The 20966-nt window shown below is 58.0% G+C and overlaps 1 protein-coding gene across 1 annotated transcript; it reads right to left on the bottom strand.

Moving 5' to 3' along the window:
• Positions 1-7982: 7982 nt before the first annotated feature.
• On the bottom strand, positions 7983-20512 carry NAA40 (N-alpha-acetyltransferase 40, NatD catalytic subunit). Its single transcript, XM_084895954.1, has 8 exons — positions 20369-20512; positions 15042-15137; positions 14144-14196; positions 11442-11537; positions 11202-11360; positions 10980-11063; positions 10560-10637; positions 7983-10303 (listed from the first exon to the last, which is right to left on the bottom strand). The coding sequence occupies exons 1-8, from the start codon at positions 20372-20374 to the stop codon at positions 10162-10164; spliced, it is 714 nt and encodes a 237-aa protein (XP_084752080.1). The 5' UTR covers positions 20375-20512; the 3' UTR covers positions 7983-10161.
• Between the last annotated feature and the right edge of the window lie 454 nt (positions 20513-20966).

The raw sequence follows: 20966 nt of genomic DNA, 5'->3' as shown, positions 1-20966 counted from the left end.
AATATCCTTAGTATACACTGTACTTTAGTTTACAAAATGTTACTGATGGAGGAAACTGGGTCAAGGGAACACAGGATGCTTCTGTGCAATGTGAAAGTTGCAGGTGAATTACCTAAAAGTAAAAACGGTTACAAAGTGGCGGTCATTGCTCATTGTTGGGTTTTGAGCTCAATCCCCAGGAGGGGTGTTTGAGGGGCAGCTGATGGATGTTTCTATCCATCCCTCTCCCTCCCTGAAAGCCATTAAAGCATGTATACTTTTTAAAAGGTTACAAAGTGGCAAGGCCGTGGATGCTGAGGCTACTGTTAGGCGGTAGCCTGGGCTCAGCTCCTGCCTTTTGCAGGACAGACAGCCGTGGTCATCAGGGAGCTGTGCCTCGGGCCCAGGCAGCCCCTCCGCTGTCACCGTGCAGGAGTGGAAAGTGACCGAGCGTGGTGGTGAGCTTGGTCCAGCCCTGGAGCCGGTGCACTGGTGCCCGGGCTCACCACAGCCCTGGTGACCTTCCCACAGCCGCACTACCAGCGTCAAATCTGGGTCCCGGAAGCACGCCAGTGCCTGCTCACCGGCTCTCTGAGCCTTGGGTTTCTTCCAAAGTCAAGAAAGCAAAGGACCCACCCAATCTGGCCCCTATACCTCCCCAACAGTTCATTTCCTTCCCAGGTTTTAACAATCAAGTCTGCCATGCCGACCAGCTCTTCCGTCAGTAGAAATGAATTGCAGCTGTGAAGAGCTAATGAGACAGTGGATGACAAAAACATATTAGGCTTTACTAGATCTTGAAGCCTAATGTTTTTATCTTCAACTATCTCATTAGCTCTTAAAAATAGCTGCAAGACAACTCCTCCGCCTCCTCCCTTACGTCCAGGGGGAGTCCATGACGGGAGGGAGCACGGGGGAGGGGGAGGCTGAGGTTGGGACTCACAGGACAGGGAGCACAGCTGCTCTGGAGTCAGAAGGAATCCGCTTGAACAAACCCACCCCACGGACAAGGCCTGTAAGGGAGGGCCTTCCTCCCCCTGCTGCCCAGCCCTCCTCGCAGGCAGAGCAGCGAGCAGGAAACTGGCCCAGGAACTCAGCTTATTTTTTTAATTGATTTCAGAGCGAGGGAGGGAGAGGAACATCCATGTGAGAAACATGGATCAGACGGGATGTGCCAGGGTCAGAGGTCTGGTCCGGGTTCCACGGGACAAAGATGATGAGCATCTGCTGGCTGCGTTCCCTTCCGGGAGCTCTAAGGGAGCAGCTGCGGCCGCCTGCAGGGTGTTGGCGAATGCAGTGCTTGCTGCTGTAGGACTGAGGTGCGTGTTCTTGCTGGCACCACTCGAAGGCTGATCCCAGGTCCTGGAGGTCCCTGCGCTCCTGGCTCCCGCCCGCTTTCTCCATCTTCCCAGCCAGCACAGGCAGGCAGGCAGGTGGGCAGAGCCCGCTGGAAATGACCGTTTCCCCCTTCCTGTCCATCGTCCATACTGGGCCCATCGGCTCTCCCATTTCAACACAATTTTAATCACATCTGCAGGTCCCCTTTGCCATGTGATTTACTCAGATTCCAGGGATCGGGACATGGACATCTGTGGGAGGCCACGATTCCACTGGTCACACCATCTTCATTTTAAAATCATAGAAACTGAGGCTCAGAGAGGCTAAATGACTTGCCACTGTCATACAGCAAGTGGACAAACCAGGCCTCAAGCTGGGCTCTGCCTCCCAGCCCACCATTCTGAGTTTCAAACCTACTTCTCACTGTTCTGGCAGCGCTGGCTGCACCTCCCACAGCCCTTTAGCTCCCCAGGAAAAGGGAGGACTAAGGCCAAGCTTAATTGTGTGGAGGGCTCTGCTCTCCAAGCCGGGACTTTATGCGGCTCTGCCACGGGTCAGTCCGAGGCTTGACTCTCCAGCCGCTCCCTGCAGCCTCCCGTGAGGCAGGGGCAGGGGTGACCCCGTTTGGGAGGCGATAGCCACGAGCTCCCTCCCCAGGGAGCTGTTGGGGAACCTGCCGGTGACAGGTGCTGCTCCTCCCTCAGCACCCCGACCTGGCGTAGGTCTGCCCCTCAGATCCTACATCCCACTCCTCGGCCACTGTCCCACCCTGGGAACGCCGCCCAGCGTTCCAGGCCCTGCCCTTCAGGCCCCGCACAGAGGCTGGCCTGTGCGGAAACAAGCCTTTTAGGAGGCAGGCAACCACCCCCACCAGGGAGGCAGCCCTGTCACACTATCCAGGCACTGGCTCCCCCAGGCCTCACTGGGCACCACACAAAAGGCCAGGAAAGACTAGACAAAAGGACAGGGTTCGTCTTGAGCTTCTGCCAACACAAGTCAGGAAACAAGATCCTGGCGAAGAGGGTTTGGGGATGTGAGCTCGGACACCCAGGCCCTCAGCCAACCACATCCCAGAGCCCTCCAGCTCCCCCTGGCAGCGCTGCCCTCCAGCCTGGCAGCAGCTCCCGGGAAGGAACACGGAACCTGTCTGTTCAGAAGCCACCGGAGCAGGGGCCAGCACCGGAGAGCTGGAGCTGCCCTCCAGGGTGCGGACCGCAGTCTGGGGGTTCCTTCGAGACACCGGAAGTCAGGATTCCAGCTCAGTGTGGAGAGTTTCCCAGCTTAGAAGGCACCCCCAGGCCCTCAGGAATGGAGGAGCAGCAATTCCCCAACCCAAGGAGAACGGACAGGAGAACAAGAAAGCCAGTCAGCCCATAAGCACTTAGGGGTGTAGTGATAAAGGCAAGACACTGTCAAGTCCCCCCAACCAGGAAGGACATCACCACCGGAGAAATGGCTGGAGCACCGACTCTGGCCAGGGAAGACTGGCCCCAACGGGAGAGGCAGACACGCAGACACACACAGACATGCATGTTGTGATGATTGCTACCATATTTCAATGCAGACACGCAGACACATACACTGCCCAATAACACCCGTGTTTGTTTCCCCAAATAAAATCATTTTAACACAGGAAAGCATGCAAAGGAAGCAGCCCTCCCAGACAGCAGGGGGATGGTGGGCACCAGGACTGGCCAGTCAGCCAGCAGGGCCATGAGGCCAGCGGGCCCCTTCTCCACACCCCCACCCAACACCGACCTCAGCTCAAGTGCGGAGGCAGAAGCCCAGGTGGAAGGCACGGTGAGTTTCGGAAGCATGATTTAAATAGACTTTATTGTGGCGAGGTGGGTCCTACCCAGCAGGGCCTTGTACATCGAATGACATGGTCCCATGATCACAATGGAGAATCAAGTGGTCACATTGCAGAAGAGGCCGCGGCAGCTGAAGGGCGCCCTCCAGGGGAGGCGGCCAGGAATGCAGCAGGCATGATCAGGAAGGCGGGTGGTCAGGTCCCAGCGGCGGCGGCCGGCCCCTCACTCCCGCTTCTTGTAGCTCTCCAGGTGAGACAGCACCCAGCCGGCCGGCACGAAGATGCACAGGAAACAGGAGGTGAGCCCAATGGCGACTTCCTGCAGGGAGCACAGGGAGGGAGGAAGCCCACAGTGAGAAGCTGCCCACCCCCCCGGGCGGCAGAAAGCCCCCTCCTGGAGTGAAGGCTCAGGCTGCAGGGGAGGAACACGGCAGGTCCAAGGCCCACTCCAGGCCCTGAGGTCAAGGGTCAGACATGGAAGCGGGGAGGGAGGGGCAGCCTGGTTTGGATCCCTGGAGGAATCCTCCATCCGCTGATCAAGTGAAGGAACAGGACAAGGATGTAAAGCTGTTTATAGAGGGGCCGGCTGGGGCCCAGAACCTTCCATGGGCTGGTAACTTCAAAAATGCGCCTCCCACCTCCTTCCCGGGACTGCTAGGCACCCCTGGGGCTGGAATCCAGGCTGCCCCCCCCACCACCACCACCAAGCCATTTCCACATTCCCTATAGCTAAGATCGCTGGGAAACTTGGAGTCACGCTTGAGTTCAAATGCCTTCTTTGCCACGGAAGAATTATGACTTTTGACAAGTCAATGCGGCTGCTCCTAAGTCTCCATTCCCTCAGCCAGAAATGGCGCTCATGCCTTTCCTCTCGGGCCCCGGGCAGGACGGATGGGGCCAGCACAGCAGTCTTGGCCCAGTGCCTGGCACACAGCAGGCCCGCAGCGGCGCCAGCTGCAACTATTATCACTCTGAGCTCCTCCGCCGCAGCGACCTCCCAGGCCTGCTGCCCTGGATCCCCAGGGCTTGCACTCAAGGCGGGGTCTGCCATTGCGGCAGTGGATCCCTGCGCCAGCAGGAGGAAGCTGTCAGTCGAGCTTAAGCGCTCCCACGTTCCTGGAATTGCAAACACCTGTTGGGGTCTCCCCCCACTTCCCTAACAATCAGTAGCGGTAGCAACTACTACCCTCGCTGACAGTCCAGGCTCCCTCAGGAACCGACTGGCGGGCTGTGACCCGAAACCCTGGGGCCGACTGCACGCCGGGCCGGGCGTGCCCCGCGCCGCGCCCCCGCCCGCTCACCAGCGTGCCGAGCTGCTCCCGCGGAGGCTTGGAGTGCACCTGCGCGCGCGGCACCAGCAGCCACCGGGCCGGGCCCGCGAGGCCCCGCAGCAGAAGCGGCGCCAGCGGAGACATGATCGCACCGAACGCACTGCACACGGCGGCCGGCGGAGCCCAAGGTCGGGGAGTCGAAATGGCTGCCCGGAACTTCCGGGCAGGGGAGGCGGCAAAGGGGCGGCCCGGAAACGCCCCGGAAATGACGAAAGGCCGCACCTCCCCAGTTTTTTGGCGCGTTCCTCGAAACAGCCAATCGACGCCGCCCTCCCGCCGGTGGGCGGGGCGTGGAGAGCTCCTGCCGGTCATGCCCCGCCTCCGGAGCGGCCCATCTTCCTGAGTGACAGTTGTGGTGACGCTGTCACGTAAGGGTAAGTTATAACCCTTTTTGAGAGGAGAGAGAGGAGAGAGAGAGGACAGAGGAGAGAGAGGAGAGAGAGGAGAGGGGAGAGAGGAGAGAGAGAGAAGGGAGAGAGGACAGAGAGAGGAGAAAGAGGAGAGAGAGGAGAGAGAGAGGAGAGAGGAGAGAGAGAAGGGAGAGAGAGGACAGAGAGAGAGGAGAAAGAGGAGAGAGAGGAGAGAGAGAGGAGAGAGAGAAGGGAGAGAGAGATGAGAGAGAGAGGAGAGAGAGAGAGAGAAGGGAGAGAGAGAGGAGAAAGAGAGAGAGGAGAGAGAGAGGAGAGAGAGAGAGAGAAGGGAGAGAGAGAGAGGAGAGAGAGAGAGAGAGAGAGAGAGGACCGTGGAGGAGAGAGCAGAAATCGCTGGGCTGCCTCCTGCACTCCCCTCCCGGGGTTGGAGCTCCGAGCCCAGGCACCACCCTGGCCGCCCCCTCCATCCCTGCGCCCCTCGCTCTCCAGACCCCCCTCTGCCGGCCTCCCTCCAGGCTTCTGGCCCCGCCGGCTGACAGACACTCACCTAACCGAACTCTCCTCTCTATTAGCTGTTAGCCTCTCTAACCCCGGTCTCCACGCAGGGCAGCCGACCTTCCTCCCTCCACCTCTACGTTCCTTCTTTTTAATTTAAACATAAATCTAACCAAATCATACACCTGCTTAACTCTCACTGGTCCAAGTTCCAATTTCTGGATGTCACTCCAGCCCGTCTCTAAATATTCCGCACCTCCCTCCTTGCTCACCGGTGGCGCCTCCCCCCATACTCGGCCCCCCCCCCCCCCCCAGCCTTTCGCTTCTTTGTATCTGCTCTGTATCTGCCTAGGACACTTCACACCTTACCTCGCTTTCCTTTTTCACCACTAAAGCCTCCTCTCCGCCTCTGCTTAGGGATACAGCTAGCTCACTTTATTCAATAAATATGTACTCGTCCCTAATGTGTTCTAGGAACTGTTCTGGATCCAAGTGATGACAAATATTCACGGGGGAGAGAGGTGATAAACACACACTTTGTGAAAAGCTATCCTGTTTCCCCGAAAATAAGACAGTGTCTTATATTAATTTTTCTCCCAAAGTTGCGCTAGGTCTTATTTTTTGGGGATGTCTTATCTTTCCATGCGCTAGATCTTATTTTCGGAGAATGTCTTATTTTTGGGGAAACACGGTAGTGAGAGTGCCCGGTGTGGTAGGAAGTAATGGGTGGCCCTTCATCCGTCAGCCTCCACTGGCCACCCCAGGCCCGTGCCACCTGTGCCCAGCAGAGCCTCTGCTGGCACTGCCCACAGGGCTGGTCTCCGTCCCTAGCCTCGGGCCACCTGAGGGCAGTCTGGGTCTGGCTCGCCACTGTCTCCGAAGGGCCTGGCACACATCCACACACAGACGATTACGAATTGCAGGGCACTGACTGGGAGGCATAAGGCGAACAGGAGAGGGGTAAGGAGCCAGCCCGAGCCAGGCCTTACCTGTACAACCTCATTCTATCCTCACAACAAGATCCCGAGGGAGATATATTACTCCAATTTTCCGACAAAGGAGACAGGATTCCAGGGCAGGTCTGTCTGCTTTTACCCACCTTCACACAGGCTGTGGCAGGGGGCAGGGGGCAGGGCGGAGGTGGATGGCAGGACTGGGAGCACAGGAGCTGTGAGAGCACTCAGCCCCATGGAGGCAGGCGGGGCTCACAGAAAGGCGGCCATGGACTGAGTCCCCAAAGGATGAGCAGTGCCTGAGCTTCCTCTGGAGGAATGGCTCCCAGGCCCTGAGCTACCGCCCTCTCTCCCTCCCCCACACTCATGGGTATGGGCAAGGTCGCAGTCTCAGCCCACCCCCACCTCCGGCCCCAAGCTCCTGCCCTCGCCCTGCCCCAGGCTCTGGCAAACAGCCCAGGACAGATCCTTCTAAATCTGCAACTTTCCCCTCAAAGCACACAGCCTAGGGGCTCAGGCAGGCCCAGCGCAGCCTCTGGGAGGAAGGGCAGGGCTGCCGCCCTAATGGGCTGGATCAGGCCTTTGTCTCGGGAACAAAGCACTGACGCCCAGATTAGAGCACGGCCAGGCCCCAGGCCCGGGACACTGGGGGGAGGAACAGGCCTTCCAGGGTCGGGGTTACTCCCGGGAAATGCCCCGTTCACCTTTGCCTGCAGCGGAGGAGGAACAGCCTGGCCTTGGGGAGGAAGTGAGGGAAGCAGGGTACCTGCCCTGGGTGAAAGGCCAAAGCCAGCTCAGATCTGACCACTCATCCAACCACTGTGCCTCTTGCCCTGCTCCTGGGTGTGTGTTTCAGCAGTGCTGGGAGCCGAGGAGCTGGGGCTCAGCTGGAGGGCAGTGGAGAGGCCGGGGCAGATAAGACAGCCTCACAAACCGTCCCCCATCCTGGGGTGCCCACACGGCTGAGGCCACACCCAGCTCCTCTCCCCAGATAACTGACCCTCCAACGCGCAAATGCTCCCTGTGGCTGGGGAGTCCCCCCGAGCCTCCCCTCCTTCCCGCAGATGTGGTCCCCACGGGAGCGCGACAGGCAGCCCCTCCAGTGTCCACAGGAAGTGCCTCTCAGCTCTACCTTCCGGCCCTCTTCCTGCCTCTCCCAGCTCCCCCTGGCCAGGCCTGGCCGGAGTCCCGCCTGGGAGAGGAGCGCATGGCCCCGCCTGCCAAACGTGAGGGCAGGACAGAGCCTCCCCACTGGTAACGTCCCTCCCTCAAGCCTGACCTGAGTTATCCTTCCCCGGGGCCTTGCCTCCTGAGTGGAGGGGGAGGGGCTGGATCTTTTTCAGGCGGAGTGTTCAGGGTAACCCAGTAAAAGGGAGAGACCACCACCCTGCTCCTCTACTCAGCACCCCCGCTGCACTGGGATTCACCTTCAGCCAGAGGTCACAAGACTCCCTCCAGGATGCAAAGCAGGCGCCTTTACCTTTGACCTCTGCCCAGGGCTTCTGGGAAGTGACAGAAACACACGCCTTTGGTCTCAGCTCCCACCTCTGCTGCTCACCCAGACACCCCGAGGTTTCTCAGGCTGAAGCTTCTCTTACAGGAAGGGCCGGCGACATCACCCTGCAGCCTCTGGAGCACAGGCCCATCGGGGAGCCTGGGACCGTGTCCCCGCCCACCGCCATGGCACCCAGCACAGCATGCCCCGCAGCTGCACAAAGTGTCTTTATTTGTGACATACAAACACAACAATGCAAAAAGATCACTTTCCCCTTTCATTCCAGTGATAACAAGTTGCTAAAGAAAAAATATATCCTTCAAAGTTTCCTCTAAAAAACCCAGGGTTAAAAACCATACGCATCATATACACATTTGACATCAACAAAAATAACCTGAAGTGAATACAACTAAAAGAAAAATCTAAAAAAATAGTTTAATGTGCCCCAAACAATAAACAAAAAGCCTGGTAAAGGCCTGCTGTTTCTCATCACCATGGCCTGGGTCAGGGGGGGGCTGAGGGTTGCCTCAGGCAGCACCTCGCAGCCCAGCCCCCTCCCAGCAGCCCCAGGGCGTGGCACCAAATGGACTCAGTGACCGGAAAGAGACAACATACACTGAACTCACCTTCGGTGGGATTTACACTGGGGATCCTTTGGTCCCCTTGAGTGGGAGGTACCAGAAATCCATGATCTAAGACAATAAATAGTTACCATTCTGTCTTGGAGAGACAGGAATCAGGAAACACTCTTCCTAAACATGCTTCTGTCCGTCCAGGATTCTTGGAAGCCCATCATTGCCCTCCCGGAAACGGGAACTCTGCCCCTTGGGTAACCCCCTGGAACCAGCAGGTGAGGACACGGGCGTATTCCAGTGTAAAGCTGCAGGCCCCTCTCCAAGGGGTGGCCCGCTCACAGCTGGGGGGTCAAGAGCAACGAGGAGTGCTCGGCGGGGGCTGGGTGAGGCGGCCATGTGCACAGACCCCCACAAGCAGGGACCTGGGGGAGAAGCTAGCACAGCTCCAGGGAGGCGGTCAGCAGGGCCCGAGCCAGGGCAGCGGGCTGTGAGCGGACAGGGGTTGGGAGGACCCACGGGCCTCCAGGACAGCAGCTTCACGAAGGCTAGAACTTTAAGACACCCTAGCGCAGAGTCCAGGATTCCAAGTGGAGGCGTTAGGCGCTTGTTCCTGGGTAAGGATTTGGTCATTTCCCCTGGAGGGAGAACGAGGCTGGGGAGCAGGGCAAGTGGGAGCTCTAACCCCACAGCCTCTATCCTGAGAAGAGGAAGGCCTTCCCTCCTGTGCCAGCCGCGCCCCAGGTGCCCCGGGAAGAGCCGCTGTGGCCGCCCGGCGGTCCTGCTGCAGCCCGCGCTGCCGGCCAGGGCGGTGGCACTGGGGCCTCACGGAGGCGGCGAGGGCGAGGCTGGGAGCGCAGGCGGGGGCCTGCTGCTGGCTGGGGGCTCTCTGGGGAGGGGGACCCCCGGCAGAGAGCTATCAGCACCACGATCTGAGAGGAAGGCATTAGCGATGCCAGGAGAGGTCCTCTGGGGGGAGACGAGGGCTCCCTGATGTTATTCCCCCCTTAGTAAGAGAGGTATGGGGCGGGTGAGAGGCAGGGGAGTGTGTGTGAGGGCAATGGAGCGGACAGGCAGGCCTCCAGCTTTTTGCTAGGATTTAAACTTGAGTCATGCCATAGATGAGGTTAAGCTGAGAACGCAGCGCAGTCCAAAAGCCCGAAGGAGCAATGCGGCCCCTCCTCCGGGCTCCTGGCCTCCTCAGCCCCTGACAGGGATGGAGGGAGCAGCCTCCTTCCCAGAGCTGCTGGTCCCGGGACACCCCTCTAACTGGGTCCACGGAGCACAGACCTTCCCGGACGCCACCAGAGCATCCCGCCCGCGAAGCCGGAGTCTGAAGCCTTGCTGTGCCCAGACCTCCCACCAAGTCCGTTTGAGGACCAGCCAGACCCTGACCAGGGCGCCAGGACTTTCGTTAGGTGGGCACAAACACTCCGTTTGTCCACACGTGTGTGTGTGTGTGTGTGTGTGTGTGTGTGTGTGTGTGTGAGAGAGACACGGGGGGGGGGGGGCAGTGTCAGAAGTCCAGCTACAGAGTCGGGGAATCTTACGCTCAAGGGCGCAAGAGCGGAGTGAGAAGGCAGCCTCCATGCCAGGATGACTTCACGCCCAGCCTTCACCAGCTCCTCCTTCCCTCAGCATCCTCTCCCCTGGCTCCCTCCTGGCACTCTGCTCTTCTAGGAGAGGAGGGGGCACTGTGCTCTCAGGGCGCAGTCTGGCACGGGCAGGGCTGCGGAGGCCACAGCTCTGAGGGCACCTGGCAGGCGGCACGAGACCAGGAGAGGGTAGACCTTGGAGAGGGCGTTCTGGTTGAGAGTTCAGTGGCAGCAGCCACCACAGTGCCCACCAGCATGGGAATGCTGACTGTCCCCAAACTTGGTCCTCCGGCTCAGGATCTCGTAGGAGCAGTCCTCCCCGCAGCAGCCAGACATGCTGGGGGAAGAGTCATCGACTTCAAACCTGCAAGGCGGGAGGAGAGGTGGCTGCAGGAGCTGCCTGCCTTCCTCGCTGGCCCGAGAACTTTCCACCGCCACACTCTGAGCCCCCTAGATGTGAGGACACAGGAGGAGGGAAGGAGCCGAGCCAGAGGGCACTCCCAGGCCAGCCCCCAGCCCCCAGGACCCTGGGACAGGGCGCTGGGCATCAGGATGAAGGGGGCCAGGACCAGGGAAAAGGTGTTGGGGCTGCAAGTCCCCACCAGGGCCCAGCTCCTTACTGCAGCGCTTCTCTGAAGAACTGGTAGGCGCCATGATTGTGCTTAAATACTGTTAACATCACCTTCTTCATCTGGGTGCTGGGGAGAAAGCAGAGAGCATGCCTTGCAGAGACAGGTACTAAGTCGTGCTTCCTCTCTTGTGCCTCTGCCTGCGCCTCAGAAGCACTTCTGCGCCCCAAGTCCAGCCTCTGTCTGGGGCACCCACCGCACTGGCTGCCCATTCTCCACTTCCTCTCTGCACCCCACTGTACATGAGGCGCGTTACAAACTCTGGGATGACAGCAGGCAGGGAATATCTTGCTGAGAGGGTTCTAGATGCCCTTCTTCCAAAACATTCCCGAGCCTGTTCTCCACGGAGATGCACGAACAGCGCCGCCTCCGAGGCAGCTCCTTCCACCTGCGCGGCCCGCGGGGCCTCACCTGTTGGCCATGAGCTGCAGAATCTGGATGAGGAACTTCCCCAGGCCTTTCCGCCGCACCTTGCTTTCCAACTGCACTTCGTAGCTGGGGGAGAAGCAGAGGCGAGCTTAGGGGCTCAGGCCGGCCAGAGACTGACGGCAGGGTGGACTGTGACCACGGGAGTGCCTGGAGCAGGGTCTCCTCCCCGCACCACACCCCAAGCCCCCAAGCCGGGGCTCCTACCAGTACAGGACTTCATCCCCACACTCCACGTCGAACCGGAAGTGGGAAAAGGCAACGGGGACGGAACTGTTTTCCCAAGCAATGAGGTACCAGGCTCGGTCATCTGTCATTTCCTCCCGCTTTTCTCGGTCCTTCCAGCCCCACTCACTCTGCTCATACCTGGGAGGGTGGGGCGGTCAGGACCAGGAGCTCAGGGAGGGGAGAGCCAGCTGGGCGAGCCCGCGGCCGCCAGGGTCTTACATGGTCTGCATGTTGGTTTTGGTCAGGTCGAAGGCCCAGTCCACCGTGGCCGCCTCCAGTCCAGACACTCGCTTACACTCAATGGAGACGTTTAAGCTGAGAAGAAAAAGAAGCACGTGAAGCCGCAGCGGCCCCGACAGCCTGACCTCAGAATCTCCACAGCAGGGGGAGCCCAGCCTCCCAACAGACTGCAGAAGGTGCCTGGGAAGGAACGAAGCCTGTGGGCCCACGAACAACTGTCATCACAGGCCCGCCCCGACCACAAGTCCCTCCTCCGGCCCCTGCACGGCCCTCACCAGACCCGGCTCCTTACATACACGTGTCCCTCTCTGCTGCTTCCTCTCTCTCCCCACCCCTCCTGCACTGTCACAAACACTCCGTGTTCTCTGCCCTCGGTTCCTGCTCTCAGGCACTTTTCCTGCCGCTTTAATTCTCAATGGGCTCCTCTCTGGCCCCCATGAGTCCGCTTCCCTTTGACCTGCCGTCTCCTCTGAAAGCGTCAGGGTGACCTCAGGCCCACAGCACCCTGAGGAGTGTCACCTGCTGCCTCTCTGACAACACAAGTGCTCTCAGCTGGCCAGAGGGGAACGGAGCCAACCCCACACTGTTTTCCCAAACTAACCAATGCTGCAGGCATTAAGGTGTCGCAATCTGCTATTTATTTCTAAATGACACATAAATAAATAAATCACAGTTCAATTCCTCGGCCAAACTGCCAACCACATTCTCCAGGCAGTGCCACCTTCTGAAGGGTCTGGAGCCAACACCTCCAAGTCCTTATCGTTCAGTGACCTTCGACATGACCCCTCAGGGCCTTCCCACCCTCACCGCTGCTGACTGCCGCAGCACAGGAGCTGTGCGTGCGAGCTTCTGGCTCGGAAGAGCCTTCCTTGCTCTGTAAACAGTGACCGTGCCGAAGTCACTAAGAGCTCTCACAGTGAGGGATCTCTAACTATGGCACAGGCCTCCCAGAAAGGGAATGACAACCACCAGAGGAGCGGTCTGTGTCTGACACACACAAAAAGAATAAAATAATGTGACATTGTGAGATTCGACACAGCTATGAAAGGCAAATACAGTAGTCTTTGTGTCATAACTCATGTATTTACATTTGTCTTTCTTGTCCATTAGAACACTCATACCACCGCCCTGGCTGGTTTGGGTCTGTGGATAGAGCGTCGGCCTGCAGAGTGAAGGGACCTGGGTTCTATTCCAGTTAGGGGCGCGTGCCTGGGTCGTGGGCTTGATCCCCAGTGGGGGACGTGTGGGAGGCAGCCAATCGATGATTCTCATCATTAATGTTTATCTCTCTCCCCCATCCATTCCTCTCTGAAATCAATTAAATTATGTATATATAATTTAACTCATACCACCTGCTACTTACAGAGCTGAATACATTCTCTTTCCTCCTTAAAACAACCCTGCGAGTCTGGCATCTTCACTCCATTTAATAGATTAAAAATGAGGCTTACAGCCGAAACCAGTTTGGCTCAATGGATAGAGCTTGGGGACTGAAAGGTCCCGGGTTTGATTCCGGTCAGGGGCATGTACCTTGGTTGCGGGCATATCCCCAGTAGGGGGTATGCAAGAGGCAGCTGATCGATGACTCTCTCTCATTGATGTTTCTAACTCTCTCTCTCTCTCCCTTCCTCTCTGTACAAAATCAATAAAATATATTTTTTTTAAAAATGAGGCTTACAGAGGATGACTGACTTTTCTAAGTACAGTTAATAAGAGACACAGTTATGATTCAAACCCACAGCTGTGATTCTCTAAAACCGTAACTCCCACTCCCCCCACCCCCCAGCCAACGAATCTCTGGTAAGATTATGCTTCCTATTTTATACCAAGAGGACTGAAAGGAGAGGGGGGCTTTAAGACAGACCCTACAGTAAGTTAATCAGTAATAACAGTAGTAATAATTGCTGACACTGATCTAGCTTTTAGTATGCTCCAGGTACAAATGCTTTACATCTAATTCTCCTGATGACTCCATTAGAAAGATGCTATTATTAGACTAAGCTGACCAGACGTCCCGCTTTTAGCTGGATAGCCCCGATTTTTAACAATTTGACCAGCGTTTCGAGGCGTTTTTTAAAAAAGTCCAAAAGATTTAAAAGAATCTTTCCAAAAATCGGAACTTTTTAAAAACGCCGTGGGGCAAATTGTTAAAAATCGGGACTGCCCCGCCAAAAGCGGGACGACTGGTCACCTTATATTAGACCCATTTCTGATTAGAAAATTCAGGCACAGAGAGGTTAAGTAATTTGTCCAGGGTCACAAAGCCAGTAAGTGGATTTTAACAAGAATACTATACACTTGGGAAAGAGCACTGGATTGGGAATTGAAAGCCTCCTCAGCTGCCAGACTCAGAAATTCCATTCAACTTCTCTGAGCCTCAGTTTCCCCATGTATGAAATGAGTCAGCCTGGATGATTTTTTTAAAGAGTTTCAGCTCTATGATTCTTTGTCCAAAAAGAATAACAAATCCTAGAGGCATCAATCTGAGACTATGCAATCTGCTCGTTTATGGATTCCTTTGTCCCCCTAACCGGGCAGGGATTTTGTATCAACAGGGCACTAGCCACCTTTTCTGCTTTTTCCTAACAAGAAGAGTGGGAAAATCTGAGTCTGGGGAAGCTACTGCGGAAAGGTGAGTTCCTGAAGACACTCAAGACAAAAGCTAGGGATGCCGAACTCACCCGCTTCGATCGTATTTCTTGAACACGGGGAAAGCCTCCAAAGGGTCGCCGAGCTGTGGAGGGAAGGAGAGAAGTAGCACCCACGTGGCGGAGTGCGCTCTGCCCTGAAGTCCGATGCTGGTCAGGCCACACCGGGAGGCTCAGCGCTGGGCCAGTCCACCCTCAGAGGGACCCTGCCTCAGCTCTGAACCCCATGTGAGAGGGAGGCATGGTGAGGAGGCCAACACAGTTCAGTTAGTTCCTTTGCCAGGACAGGAAGAGACTCGCCCAGGCTAAAACTGATACTGGCCTGTGGGCACACTACCTGCTCACTGCTCACCTATCAAAACCCAAACCTGAACACCCCACCCTATCCATGTGGACTGTCACTGAGGGGCTGTAAGGACAACCAAAGGTGAGCTATGAAGGGGTGGGAAGGTGGCCAGCATCTCTCTGGTTCAGTGTCAAATCCCACCTGGCGCTCAGGTTCACGGCTATTCCTCCCAACTGCAGCCTCATGAGACCAGGTGGCTGCGTCTTCCTGGTCCCAGAACACCCTGTGGCCCTTCACAGGCGGTCAGTAAGTGTTTGAAGAACGAGTGAGGAAATTATGCCACATTTTATGAGGGAGGTGTGCTTCCCAAAATGCAAAATCCTAATGAAAATTTCTCCGGGCCCTCTTGTCCAGGCCCTCTGGCCAGAGGGGCGCAGCCGCTTCCTCCTGAACCCACATTTCCCTGCCCGGGGCCGACTGCCGCCCACCTGGAAACCCTCCCAGGCTCATTGGCTCATTTTCCTCAGCAAGGAGGCAGCGGAAGTATGGTGGGTAGTAACACAATTCTGCCACCGGGTGGCGCCAAAGGAAGTAAAAGGAAAAGCCAAGTTGCAGATGGAGGAGGGACTGGGAAGGAGTGGTCACCCTGTTGGCTGCATCCACTTTGGCACAGACGGCATCCATGGCTGCTCGCTCCTCCAACCGCTTCTGCTTCTTCTCCTTTGCTTTGCTCGACTTCCTCTGTAACACAGAAAAGCAACGCTGGCTTGAAGGTCTGCGGCCAAGCCTTTGAGGAACCGAAGGGTTGGTCCCTGCATCCACAGACCTGGCCTCACCAGCAGGAACTCCGAGCCAGGCCGCCCCACCTGCTAGGTGGGAAAGGCCCACGAGTGCTCCAGGCCTGAGACTTCGGGAGAGTCTCAGCTCCGTCTCAGCTCCCGTCGGGGAGCCTGCCCCCAGCAGACGCCTAAGAATACTCCCTCAGCCCTGCCTCCTGCGGAGGGCAGTCGTTTTGGACAGAGTCAGGGAGGAGATGCAGCTGAGGAAGCTGCGGACAGTTTATTGGGAGCCTTTCCAGTGTCTCCGGCCTTGGGAGGCAGAGCTTGGGAGCTGGGCCCGTCTCGCTAGGGCCACGGCGCTCTGGCTTAAGGACAGTGCTGCTCAGCCACGGCCAGTGAGTGGCAGGCACACTGGGCAGAGCGAGGGCCCACGGGGTTCACCTGGGGACAGAGGCCTTGCTGACACGTGGCCAACAAGCCAAACGCAGCCACAGGCAGAGGGAGGAGCACAGTGGGAAGCCACACACAGCTGCAGGGAGGGCAGATCCTTTCTGAGGCTCGTGTGCGGCTCTCAGGCCTAAATGGACCCTCCTGGGGGAACATGGGGAAAGAGCCAGCTCTGGAGTCTGTCAGATCTTATCCAAAGCCTCTTTCTGCTCTTCAGTCCCTGCATCTTCAGGCAAGACACTGCCTCCTCTCCCCGGCTGAGTGGGGCCGTGGATATCGATCTGGAGGCATTGAGCCCGTGAGGGTTAACATAGCACATGCTCGATAAATGACAGTTCCACTCACACCCGAGAACCGGAGCAGCACACACATCTGGAGGTGCCCGTCCACCCAGCTGGTGCAGGGGCACCCAAAGGCATGGTAAGATGGCTCTGAGCTCACCAGAGAGCGGTCCTACTCGGTTCCCCCAGGAGTGACACTGCTGACTCCTCCTTCAAGCAACCAGGAGGCAAGAGTTCCGAGACCAGGCCGCCCCGGGGATTGCTTGTTCAGCTGTGAACTCAGCCAGCACCAGCCACTGGTGTCTGCAGCTGAGCACGTGCTGGAGGCCAGGCCAGACCCAGCTCTTGCCTCTCGAGGAGGGAACACAAGAGAACACACTGCCTCCCTAAGAGGGGCTGGGACTGGACACAGAACCAGCCCTCCACCAGACAGGTTTGGGTGCTTCCATCGTTCTCTCAGGATTTGGGTTTCCAGACAGCACCGAGATACGCTCGCTGGCAAAGTGCTTTCGCAGACAGCACCTGGCTCAGCTCCCGGGGCAGAAACCATGAGCGCCCTCACATGAGGAAACTGAGGCTCAAAGGGATGTAGGACTCGTCCCAAGTTCCCCAGAGAGGAAATGTAGGACTCGTCCCAAGTTTCCCCAGGGGGGAAACTCAATCCCAAGGGCTGGGCCTTAGACCCAGTGTTTGTTCCACCAGCCATGCTACCTCCCACTGGGAGAGCCCACGTCACTGTCAAAGACCTTCTCAGGCCGGTGGCCAAGGTTAAGGTCAAGATGAGATCTCAAAAGCCCTCCAGGCAGCTACTCAGCAATTCATTTCCCATTACCCTCTGGCTTGGTGATGGCTGGTATGCCAACACAGTGCCACCCCAAGTCCTATCTCCCTGAGGTAGGGGCAAGGAACAGGGAGACCCGAGACAGGGCTCCAGGGCTGTGCGATGGGGCAGAAAGAACACGAGCTTTGGCACCCATCAGGCCAGGCTGGCGCCCTTGCTGCCCCTGCATGACTTGAGAAAGCAACTCCATCTCCAGAGAAACGGAACGCAACACCGGCCTCACGGAACGGCTATAAGGACAGGGCAGCCAGCACACCTTCACGCAGAAGCAGTCCCTTCCTCCACCCAGCACGCTAACTCTCAGCATGACACGGAGCTGCAGGATCAAAGGCGCTGGAAGGAAAGCATGGCTCCAGGGATTCTGAGAGCACTGACACGTGGGTTCCCTCGTTTCTAAGCACAGGAAGTAAGCAATTCCAAACACCAGCAGCAGGAGAGCCAGCACCAGCCTCGGGTTTACAGGCTCATTCATGCAGGGGGACGGGGGGGGGGGGGGGGGGGGGGGAGTGAGGCTTCGGGCTGCCATGACCCCGGGCTGCAGATAATGGAAGCGCCCCGTAAGCGCTTTGCCGCCTGCACTGGGGCAGGAGGCAGACTGCAGCAGGCCGGGCCAGGCAGGCAGGGGTCCCCACAAACCTCGCACACCCTTGGAAAAGCCTCCTGCTGTTCCAGTTAGCTTCGCCCTGTGTCGTGGAGGGAGACCATCCTGCAGGGACATGGAAACGTTCTCCTGATTAAAGTGGGCACAAGCACAGTGAGCAGGAAGCTCAATGTGGGCAGTGTCTGTCCCAGGGGAGCTTTCTAAATAGAGTGCAGGACTCTGAGTCAGAGGCTGGATTTGGTTTTCAGCTCTTCTACTGAACTTTGGACAAGTTGTTTAATCTTTTCCAGCAAGATTTCTCTGAACCTCATTTCCTCATCCATCAAATGGGACTGTCAAGGATCCACTAGTAGCAGACACTCTGCTAGCGCTTTAATAGAGGATTTTCTTTAATCTTCACAAGAACTCAGCAAGGTATGTGCACCCACTTCTCTGATGAGAAAACTGAGGCACAGAGAGGGCAGATAACTTTCCGGGCCCCGGAGTCTCAGAGGTCTTCCTATTACATCTCCCTCATTCCCACCAAACCGTGCCTTACCCGAGGCGAGGCCACATTTGCTTTATTTGCCAGTTTACAGCCCAGCACTCAGCAAACAGGAGGTACCCACACCTGGTAATCATTCAAGATTGAAATCCAGGTCTGAAACCTAGAGTCCATGCTCCTTCCACTATCCCATCGACTGCACTTATGACACATTATGGAGCGTGACGTGTTTTCACATGCAGCTGTGAGACTCCTCCCCGTGCTGTTCCTACCACATTAGTATCCCCACACTCACTTCTCTGACATGGAGAAATTTTTTTTTAATCCTCACCGGAGGATATTTTTCCATGGATTTTTTAGAGAGAGTGGAAGAGAGAAGGAAAGACAGAGAGATATCGATGTGAGAGAAACACATTGATTGGTTGCCTCCTGCGCATGCCCTGACCAGGGCCTGCGACCAAGGTATGTGCCCTTGACCTGAACTGAACCTGGGACCCTTTGGTTGGCAGGCTGATGCTCTATCCACTGAGCCAAACCACCTAGGGCTGGAGAAATTTAAAGAGACAAAAAACACCCAGATGGAGGCAAGAGGCACCTTTCAGATAAAAAAATTTGTCATCTCCTGGATTTTCAGTGTTAATACCCCCGTCTTCCCCCATCCCACAAAATATCCAAAATCCGAAAAGAGCCTCTGTGCGGGGCAAAGGGAGACATCTAAATCTAATTCCTAACGCAACGCCTGTGTGGCAGCCAGGGCCAAAGAGCGCTGAAGAACAGTGCTCCCTCGGAGGCCCCTTAGCCTGAGGTCAGCTGTGGGAGCGTGGCCCTCTGCTGGGAAGTGGCCACCTGGGGGCCATCCTGACACTGACGTGGGGCGTCCATGAGGATGATGACGACGAGAGGGTTCCAGTTCGGTTTCAGGGAAGGAAGTGAGGTCTCCCTCTTGCAGTGAGTTTAGAACAGAAGAGACAGGTCGGGGCATTCTGAGAAGCTCATCTGTAACGTCCGAGCGATAGGCCGGGGCCTGAGGGAAGCTCGGACCACAGTATCTCTGAGCCTGGGAGGAGCTCAGCCAACAGGAAGTGGCCCGGAGAGGTACGTTACGCTTCTTTTTCCTGCTCCGTCTAAGCGGCTGATGCCGGCACACAGGCTTCCTCTAGTTCCCACAAGAGGCCGGGGCCTCTCACCCACGCCCAGGTTAAATATGCCCAAGTCTCCATACTTGATTTTCTACCTACGGAACACAGCCCCCCAAATTCCTGGTTGAAAGATGATGAATGTGCTTTGACGTGGATGACAAAGTGCTTGGACATGGGTTAGACAACTATTTTTGCTAACAAGTTGATCTGTCCAGTCAATCACTATTTGAATGAGAAAAGCATCCAGGTTAGTAACAGCAGGGACACACCATGGGTAAAGGAAAGCTAGCTCACATCTGTTAATTCACTAAGTAAAGGCTGCGAAGACAGGCAGAGCAACAGCCACTAATCCCAAGGCCACGGGGCTCCCTGCACCCACCCCCTCACTCCCCGGTCCACCTCTCCTGAGGGGGGGCCACCCCTCACATGCAGGGGAATTCACATTCACAGGGCCTGTCCCTGGCACAGGGGCGTGCTGCTGGCCAGCGGATGGGGCTGGAGCCGAGGTAGCGCTGGCTCCCGAGTCAGGGCTCCGAACGTGGGGGATCCCGTGTGAAACTAACACTGAGACAGGCAGGGCCGCTTCCCTGGTTCGGAGAGGGCCTGATGCTCTGCCGGGGCTTGGGAAGGCGAGCCCACAGGAGCATGTGCCTAACTCCCGCCAGCAGCGGCGGCGCCGCGGGAACAGGTGGCCGCCCCCCCCCCCCACGTCCGCGCCGAGGCCCGCGCCCACCCCGCGCTCCCGCTGCAAAGCCACCTGCGGCGCTGAGGCCGCTACGACAGGGGGTGCGAAGGGCAGCTCCCTGCTCCCGCCGGACGGAGGGACCGCTCCCGGGGCAGGAGGAACCTGGCGCCGAGGCTCCGAAAGGGAACGGGAGCGGCTCTATGAGGCCGGGCGGCGGGCGGCGGGCGGCAGGGGCTCGGAGACCAGGGGCGGCCTGGCCCCGGGCACCGCCGGTGTGACCTTGGCTGGGTGCCTTCTCTTCCCCGGGCCTCAGCTGCCCCAGGCCAGGGCTCACCTAAGCCGGGGGAAGCCCCAAAGCCGGTGACAACCAGGTGACAGTGACCCCTGGGGCGGGGGGCACCCCAAGATCCGCGCAGGGGCCGGGGAGGCCACGGAGGTAACAGGTCAGCGAGGAAGGCGGGCGCGCGGGACGCGGAGGGCGGGGACACCGAGGGGGTGGGGTCCGGAGAAGGGGGCTCCCCAAGGATTCCCGCGCTGGGCCGGGCATGGGGACACTTAGAATGGGGGAGTCGGGTGATTTGGGGGCTGGGGGTCACGTGAGGCCGGAGGGGGTCGGGGTCACGTGAGGGGGGGCTCAGGAACAATGGGGGCGCAGGGAGCAAGTGGAGCGAGGAGCGCCCTGGACCCTCGCGTCTCCTCCCTCTGCCTCACTCACCCCCATGGCGGCAACGGCGGCGGCGGCCCTCGGCTCCTCTTTCCCACACTTGCCGGCAGGAAGGCGGCAACGGCAGCGACGGCGGCAGCGGCGACAGCGGAGCGACCGCGGTCCCCGCACCGCGCATGCGCCTGGCGGGCTCTCCCGCGCGCTGGTGGGCACCGCGCGTGCGCACAGCCGAGGCGGGTGGGGGCGCGAGCAGGTGGAGAGCGCGGGAGGCGGGCTGAGGGTCCTGCAGCCGAAAGAGGCGGGAGGCGCAGAGAGCGTCGCGCTAAGAATGACGTAGCGCCGGGCCCGCCCCCTGCTCGCCAGGCTGCTTCTGTAGCCACGGCAACCGCTGCGCCGCGCGGAGAAGCACGCCTCCGGGCAGCCCTGGCGCTCAGCATCACTGTGACCCCGCCAGGCCGGAGCAGCCACCTTCACAGACAACCAAACTGTCACGACTGCTGAAGTACCAGCCCATCCTGCAACTCTGGGCACAGGGAAGTCTTTTCTTTCTTTTTTTTTTTTTTTTTTTTTCCTTATTTTAGAGAGAAACCTTAGTGTGAGAGATACCTGGATGAGTAGGCACCAGACCGAGGATCGAACCTGCAACCTT

The sequence above is a fragment of the Pipistrellus hanaki genome (assembly GCF_964339955.1).
Source record: "Pipistrellus hanaki genome assembly, chromosome: 9".
Classification (NCBI taxonomy): domain Eukaryota; kingdom Metazoa; phylum Chordata; class Mammalia; order Chiroptera; family Vespertilionidae; genus Pipistrellus; species Pipistrellus hanaki.
The sequence above is the reverse complement of the archived record's forward strand: the minus strand, read 5'-3'. Positions and strand labels throughout refer to the sequence as shown.

Excerpts from the sequence above, each read along its gene's own strand:
- NAA40 (XM_084895954.1), bottom strand. Across the intron at positions 11,064-11,201 it reads GGGGATGAAGTCCTGTACTG|CTACGAAGTGCAGTTGGAAA; the intron begins GTAGGAGCCCCG and ends CTTCTCCCCCAG. Across the intron at positions 10,638-10,979 it reads CTGCAGCTCATGGCCAACAG|CACCCAGATGAAGAAGGTGA; the intron begins GTGAGGCCCCGC and ends CTTTCTCCCCAG.